This window comes from Ischnura elegans, chromosome 1 (genome assembly GCF_921293095.1).
Source record: "Ischnura elegans chromosome 1, ioIscEleg1.1, whole genome shotgun sequence".
Taxonomy (NCBI): domain Eukaryota; kingdom Metazoa; phylum Arthropoda; class Insecta; order Odonata; family Coenagrionidae; genus Ischnura; species Ischnura elegans.
This window is the reverse complement of record NC_060246.1, coordinates 141750374-141758391: the sequence shown is the minus strand read 5'-3', so window position 1 is coordinate 141758391 and position 8018 is coordinate 141750374. Positions and strand designations below refer to the sequence as shown.

Sequence of the window (8018 nt, the reverse complement as noted above, 5' to 3'; positions counted from 1 at the left end):
GTAGTCATCATCCTGAAAGGTTATTGCCCCTACTTTCTGCCTTTGAGGATTCACTACCGCGAAGAAGACAATATGCGGCTTCTCTGAAATGAATCAATTCCAGAGGAAATGTAAATAAGCGTCCAATGCCCATAAATTCGAATTCTGTGAATTCCCTCAAAGAGCACTCCTTTCACATTCGCAATAATAGAATACCTACGGCGTATGTCATAGTGACAGGATTTGGGTCTCACGGGACGGGACATCGGTGATATCCGGTTTACCTACCGTTTCACCACATGCAAAATAGATTTCAATGCTATTCCCGGTATTTGAGTGTGCCTGTTCTTCCGAAAGGTTGACATGGAAGAGTACTACGAGGATGGGTGCTCACTTGGTCAATGCACACGGCGGGTGACGAACAGAAGCTGCAATGGAGTACCATGAAGGTAAACTAGCGGCAAATACGACCAGTAGATATACCTGGCATACTCTGCATAATATATAAAGATATATATTTCCACCCGTCCTTCCCGAAGAGTTCCTTCATGTAAGATAATTCCTGTTTACCCAAGGAGGGCAGAGATTTTATGTCTGACAATTTATCTTTAAAGTATATATTTATCATACCGATAGGCGTATTTAAACTCACTAGACTGTTTATTCCACTTTTTTGATTCAACAACAAATGGTTACAAGTTTTTTCATAACAGATAGGCCATGTGAATGATACTTTTAGTCTATGAAAAAGGCGTGACTTCGAGACGTATAGGGCACCAGCTCTTATTCATGTGAGTGAAGGTGAAGACCACAGTAGTGAGTACACCGACTCTATGGCTATGGTGGTAGAGAGATGGAAGACATATAAGAGGAAATCACGGAAGTAATCAAAAAGGTAAGATGGCAAGATCATCATATTATTTTCGGAAATTGGAACGATTTTGATTGAGAAGCCTCGGACGGAAGAATAAAAAGAGAATGAGGATTAGATAAACGAAATGAAAGAGCAGAAACAGAAATATTAGTTGAAGTCTGGACGGAATACAGGCTAGTGGTTGTAAACGAATAATTTATAAATCACAACTGAAGTAGACACGGCTGGAAAATGCCAGGGTATGTGAAAATATTTCAAATGGACTACATATTGGTGAAGCAGAGATTTAGAAGTCAGGTAAAAACCTGCCTATGACACTCCGGATCAAATACCAAAGGCGACCATAATTTTTGATGATTAAGACAACCTTAAATGCAAGAACCGAAGAGAATTGTGAATATAGTAGAAAAATATAAGGTGGCTTTACTTCAGGTAGCATTTTATGAAGCAATAGAGAGTAAAATAAAAGAGTATATTTCGGAATTTCAGTGTAAGAAAGGTGGAATAATATCTAAATGTACCACAGTATGTGGATAAAGTTCTGAGGAGAAGAAAAGGAATCAGGAACAATCCATGTATCGCAGATGAAGTCATAGAACACATTGAAGAAATCAGTAGGCAAATGAGTGCTAAAATCGATGTGAGGACAACCTCACTAAAGAAAGTAGGGAACGAAATAAGCTACAAATCGAGGAAAGCTAGAGATAATTGGATGAAGAATACCTACAAAGATATCCAGAACAACCTCTCGCAGGGAAAAGTAGTGGTTACCTTTAGGATGTGGAGGAACCTTCTCAAGGAGCAGAGGGCAAAATGCAATGCCATCAGGAGAAAGAAATCTCCTGATTGGAAATGGGGAAAAATGTATGAGATGAATGGATTAACTGGAAGAGGTGTATAATGGAAATAATATTAAGTGAAGAATTGAATAGTAAAGTAAAGCAGAAAGGGATGGTATGGGAGATTAAAACATAAGATCCGAATTTGACGCCGCAATAAAGGACCTAAAGATGAATGAATCATCTGGGATTAACGATATTCCAGCATGACTTATTAAAAATTAAGGGAAAATATATATTAATCCAGGTCTGCAAAACGATCATCGACATGTAAAGAATTGGAAAAATTCCAAAGAAATTCAAGAGGAGCATCATAATTTCTAATCACACAAAGAAGTGAACGCAGAAATATGAAGATTTTTTTTACTACTAGCCAAACGACTCATTCGTCGAGGATATTAACAAGAATAATATACTGTAGAACAGAACGAAAGGGAGTTACTGGATGAAGGCGTATCCGGATTCGGATATGTCTTCGTTCAAGGAAAGCAAGGGAACAAGATAACCGTAATAGGGTAAGAACCGTGTTTACCCTTAAACTGGGAGAAGAAATGGGAGAAGTACACGCATCGCGTTCGTAGACTTAGAAACAGCTTTTGATAGCGTGGATTGGAATAGTTTGCTCACAATCTTTAAAGAAAGAGAAGTGCTTTATTGTGGCCGTATAAATATCCACAATTTATATGAATACTAAGTAGCTACTATTAAATCTGTATCCAGCTACGAAGAGGAAACAATGGAGAAAGCAGGCAAGGGGTCCTCTGCCTCCCGTAATTTTCTACGTGCTGATCGAGAAGCCTATCAATGAGCATGATAAAATTTGCCGGTGGAAGAAATGTGGTGTTATAGATGATTAAATCGATAGATCGTATGTGTTTTGATTAATTTCTTATAGGAGGGGAGCTGCGCTGGACCAATTTAAGGATTGATGATGATGATCAAAGGTTTTCACTACGCGTATTGCCTCCTTAATAGGGTAAGCAGACGCCAAGAGATGAAGAAGAGGACTGGAACCTATTGAAAAGTAGGACAAAAGGGGAAAATGTTGAAAAATAACGACAATTTCATTTTTAAGAGAAAATAAAAATTTATTTCCAATACGATTTAATATGTTTTTCTGTGGATCTAAATTTGTTCCAGCAATATAAGTAATTTTAACTGAAGAATATTATAGTCCAAGCAAGAATGTAATTTGAAAACGTAATTGGCTATTGTGAGTCCCTTAACCCAGGCAATGTTTGTTTCTCTCATCAGACCACAGAGATGGAGAAAGAGAAAGTACCCCTTTCGCATTTGCATTGTGCCCTATTATGCTGACGAAATATTCAGGAATTTTAGATGTTATGAATGGCTGTTAATAGATTTTCTATTTGTATAATCATGATTATCAAAAAAGAGAATATTTTCCGATACTTGAAAATCCGCCCGGACACCGGATTAACATCCAAAAAGGAAGAGTTGTCCGGATCAATCTCATCTCACTCCTGAATGGTTTACGATGTGGCAGCTATTCATTATCCTCTCGATTACGTATCAAGTTTAATGCTTGTCTTAACAGAGAATAAATTCTATTTTCTCCCTTAATTTCAGGTATCGGGAACCTGTAAAATGCTTGGGGAATTTTATCGCCTCTGCCACTCCCTCTCACGTGTTATGAATTGGACCTCTGTGCTGTGAATGTGTTCATTGACCTTCTTGTACTTTGTGTCATCTTCGCCAATTGCACCTGGGCTCCAGTGTTAATGATAAGTTGAATTCTCATCCTCCTTCATCCCGGATAACGACTTGGAAGATCAAGAGGATAAGGTCAGGAATTGAGCGAGAGATGACTTCTGAATAAGGTAGGATTGATTATCTTCGCCAATTCATATGTTGTTATTTGATTTAGTTGCAGTTTTGATCCGCACCTCTCGTATTCAAGTTGAGGATACTCTTTGAGTATGAAAGTACATAAAATTTAATTCACGAAAAGTTTATTTATTTCTGTTGAGTCGCCAAATAATGTGAACGCTGGTGCGTTTCATGCGTATCAGTTTCACTGGTAATGAGATTTCATATTTTATTCCCTTAAAAGTAAATTTTGTAAAAATACATATTATGATGGGAATTAGCGTTAAGGGGTGATATTTAGGAAAGGATATGAATTAGCGGCCAAGGAAACAAATTATCATTCTTTGACCTTTTTTTTGCATAAAATAAAAGAGTGATGATGAGAATTAGTGCCCAAACTTTGTAGCACAGTCCATACAGTCCCACCATCCCATGCATTGGTGAACGAGTATAACTGCAACACAGCGTATATTTATCGTCCGTTAATCTGGGCTCTTTTAAGTAAAATATCTGGAGCATACACAAAGTTACAATTTTGATGGTTATTTTCCTGCATTACCATAGCTATCAATTTTTTATTTAGAATAGTCTATGTTGGTCTTCAGTTTTTCAAAAGCTACAGAAGAATCGATACGTGACGATATAGAGGGTGGACCATCTCTCTGATATAGTTCCTTAAAAATATTGGTTTTCATATTTTCTGTGCAAACGCTGATTCCTGTAGTATATAATTAATCAATTAACCTATTATATCAGAGCATATTACTGTACTTATACTCGGTTGCAACTTGGAGCGCTGCAAACATCTACTACACAATAATTTCCCGTTGCGACCGCATAGACTGTGATTGCACCCTGTCACTCGGTACTGCGTATCGTTGTCTGATTGGCGAATGCGTTCCAACGGAAGGTCAAAAATGGCGCCCACAATTGTCCGCTATCCCAATGTCCGCTTGAAGAGGACGCAACACTTGTTGCTCGGCACGAGGAGCGTGCCCCCAGACAGGGAAATGAATCCCTTTCGGCTTCCGCGTCTTTCTTTTTTCTCAAGGCACCCCTCTTTAGTAATTACTCATGGAGTTCTTTCGAAGGGTCCTATTACGTTCTGCCTCTTAGCTCCCTTTGGCTAGTGCCCGGTCTGGTTCAAGTTGAGAAATGACGAGGGTTTTCTTTTGTGTACACAGTCAGGAGTTGAATACCATGGTTAAGTGAGCTCATCCAAGGCAAGAAACATGAATGCCATTCCTAATGAAGCTTTGGAACTGGAGGGGAATGTGGCCTAAGTCACCGTTTGTATCGTCTAAATGGGTTTAGAATTTATAACCGGCTTTACGAGTCATTTTAATCAAAAGTAATATGATTTGTCTTTGTGATGAAAGTACTCGAGTTGTGTTTGCTTTGCTTAATAGGAATTCTATCGGAAACAATTAGTTTTTGGATGGGATGATTAATAAAATGAATTGATGATTATTTACCAGTTTTCTTTTGAGGTGATTTATCTCATATGTTAAAGAGATTCCATTATTTTTTTTTGAAAAATCTCAGCATTCGTAATATAGGACAGCGGTGGATGATTTACCAGAAAGTCTGGACTTTAGAGCAAAGTATTCGTGCTATTACCCCTGCGTCTAATATATAATGCCTATTTAGCCGTGAACTCCTCTTCCTAAAGATTTTTCGTCTGACGACTGTATTGTATACTTTCCTTCAGTCAGCATCTTATATCCTGGGCATGCATTTTAATATTCTATGCATATCATATTCATTTTAACGTTGCTATCTCAATTGTTTGCAATTTTTGATGATTGAATACTCACCCTCAAACGCTCGCTACATCCTCTAAAGCCTGCTAATTAGTAAATAGAAAGCAGATTTTTATGCAACCTTTTTGCATGGGGTGCATGATTACAGTATAATGGTGGAAATTTGATAAGTATAGTGTAACGTAAGACTATTAATTTTCAGAACCCTTTTTATTTCCTTCTATTATCTCCAAAATCCTCCACAAAACCTCTCCTTTTTACATCTCACTCAACAATCCCCTCTCCCCAAACAAACCCTTCACAACCAAAATAACAACTTTTAAAAATCAGACGTTACAGTCTTTCCTCCACCCTTTAAGAATTTTGTCCATAAATGTTTTAATGCTTCAATCACTGGACAAAATTTTATTGCGATGCCGTTGGAGTACCCCTTGCCAGATGGTGCCACACCCGAACACTTACCGACTTCCAATCTATTTGATGTCGCTCATCGCCCTGCTTAGCGCATCCGCGTTCTTATGAGCTGACCCCGGCTAGACCAGCCCCAAGGCTGCATCCCAAACTGCCTCCAATACTGCCAATGTCACCTCCACCGGCCAAAGCTCCAAGACTGCCCACTCCCACAGACAGCCCACCTGGCAGGGCAACAGCTCCACTGCTATAGCCAAGGGCTGATCTCCTTGGAAGAGGTGGACTATCAGCAAATCGACCAGTACTATTCAATCCTAATGATGGGGACACCACACTTGGCAACACTGCAGCACGAGAAACATCAAGTAGAGGGTTTCCACCAGCACCCAGACCCATACCAATTCCACGTAGACCTTCAGGTAACTTTGAGGGCAAGCCTTCAGTCTTTTCATTCACACGGTCCATTCTCACTGTCATTTTCCTATCATACAACAGCTGATTATGAAGCATAGATATTGCTTGCACAGCTTCAACTGGATGCTCAAATTTCACCACACCATGTCCACGACTCTTTCCATCTTTGTCTCTGTTAAGTTTTGCATTAGTGACTTTACCAGCGAGACGGAAGACATCCCTCAATTTCTTTTCATCAACTTTGTAGTCCAAATTGGCAACAAACAATCTACTGACTAGGGGTCCATTTATTCCCAGGCATTCTAAAAACTGTGGGCTCAGTCCATACGTATTGCCCCACTTGTTCTGAATTGCAGGTGAGGTTGGACCAATTAGACCAGGTAAAGGTGCTGGTGCCTGCCAGCTAGACCGTGGTTCATCTCTGGGGCGACTACTTCCTCCACTCATACCAGCATTTCCTCTACCCCCACCACCACCACTGGAACCTTCCTTCATTGGCCTGCCATACTTGTCCCTCTCAATATCAAAATCCTCCTTAACAACAAGTTTTCTTCCTTTCAACTCCCACCTATGCATTTTCTCAACTGCCTTCTTAACAGATTCTGCATTTTCAAACTCAACGATACCACACCCTCTAGGTTTTTCTCCATCATCACTAAACAGCTCCACATAAGCAACTTCACCAACTTCTGTTCTAAAGAGGTCCTTCAACTCCTGCCAGCGGAATTCATAAGGAATGTTGGAGATGTAAATTCTTCTATCTGCGGGAGCTCTCCTTCCTCCCCTGTCACGATCGCGACCGCTACTGGAACTTCTGGGTTGGAATCTACTTCGTCTTTCACCTCTTCTCTTTGCCGCTCGAGTCTGCACCGTATTTATCCAATGTTTTTCTTGTTGCTCTAATTGACATTTTTCAATTAATTCTGCGGTGGTATTTCCCAAAATATATACACCGCGATCCAAATCATTCTGTACTACCACAGCCTTCCCAAATACTCGACCGAACTCTCCAATTACTTCTACTTCTGCTATAGGAAGAAAACGATCGCGTACTTCTAAAGCTTGCTGTATCCAAACAGTTTCTCCTGTATACATGTATGGGGCAACATATTTCTGAGCCACTACATCGATTGTTGCACCTGTATCTCGTAATATCTTCATTGAATACCCATTTACCATTCCCTCTGTCAAGTATTTGCCAAACATATTTTTATTATTTTCAATTTTTAAAGAACCAACGAATTCTTTTTCTTCGTTATCCTTCGTTTTTTTCTTTGGGCAATTTGCGAGAAAATGTTGAGTGGAACCACACCCGTAGCACTTGGGTTGAAACCTCTTTTCGAAATTAAGTCCCGAAGACGATGATTTAGGCATCTTTTCCATAGCCAAGTCACGCCTTTCTTCATCAGAATTTACAGAAACAGTCTTCGGCTTTGTAAACTGGATCCTTTTATTTTGTTGATCCTTAATGTAATGATCCGTGGTTTTCCGTCCCATGCTTTCTCTAATAGCATCAAAACTATCCAACTTCTCAGCCAATACATTCGGATCCTTAAAATTTGGCCATTCGTCTATCAGGAGATCTCGCACCTCTATGGGTACTTTTCTTTTCATCTGATCAGTCACCATCAGTCCTTTTAACTCCTCAAAAGAAATTATATCCATCCCGTCAATCCATCCTTGGAAATAATTAGTCATTTTATATACTACATCACTCCACGCCATACCATTTGATTTGGACTGCTTGTAAAATAACTGTCTGAACATTTCTGAGCTCAATTTGTATTTCTTAAGCAGTAAATTTTTCACAAATTCATAACTATCAGCTTTTTCCCTAGGTTCTCGAGAAATTATATCATTAATCTCGTTTGATAGTAATCCCGTCAAGTAAAATACTAATTGGTGTTC

General features: G+C 39.3%; 1 protein-coding gene across 1 annotated transcript; it reads right to left on the bottom strand.

Moving 5' to 3' along the window:
* Positions 1–5801: 5801 nt before the first annotated feature.
* Positions 5802–7775, bottom strand: LOC124165681 (heterogeneous nuclear ribonucleoprotein M-like). The gene is made up of 2 exons (XM_046543197.1): positions 7527–7775; positions 5802–6974 (listed from the first exon to the last, which is right to left on the bottom strand). Exons 1-2 carry the CDS (start codon positions 7773–7775, stop codon positions 5802–5804), a joined length of 1422 nt encoding a protein of 473 aa, XP_046399153.1.
* Positions 7776–8018: the final 243 nt, after the last annotated feature.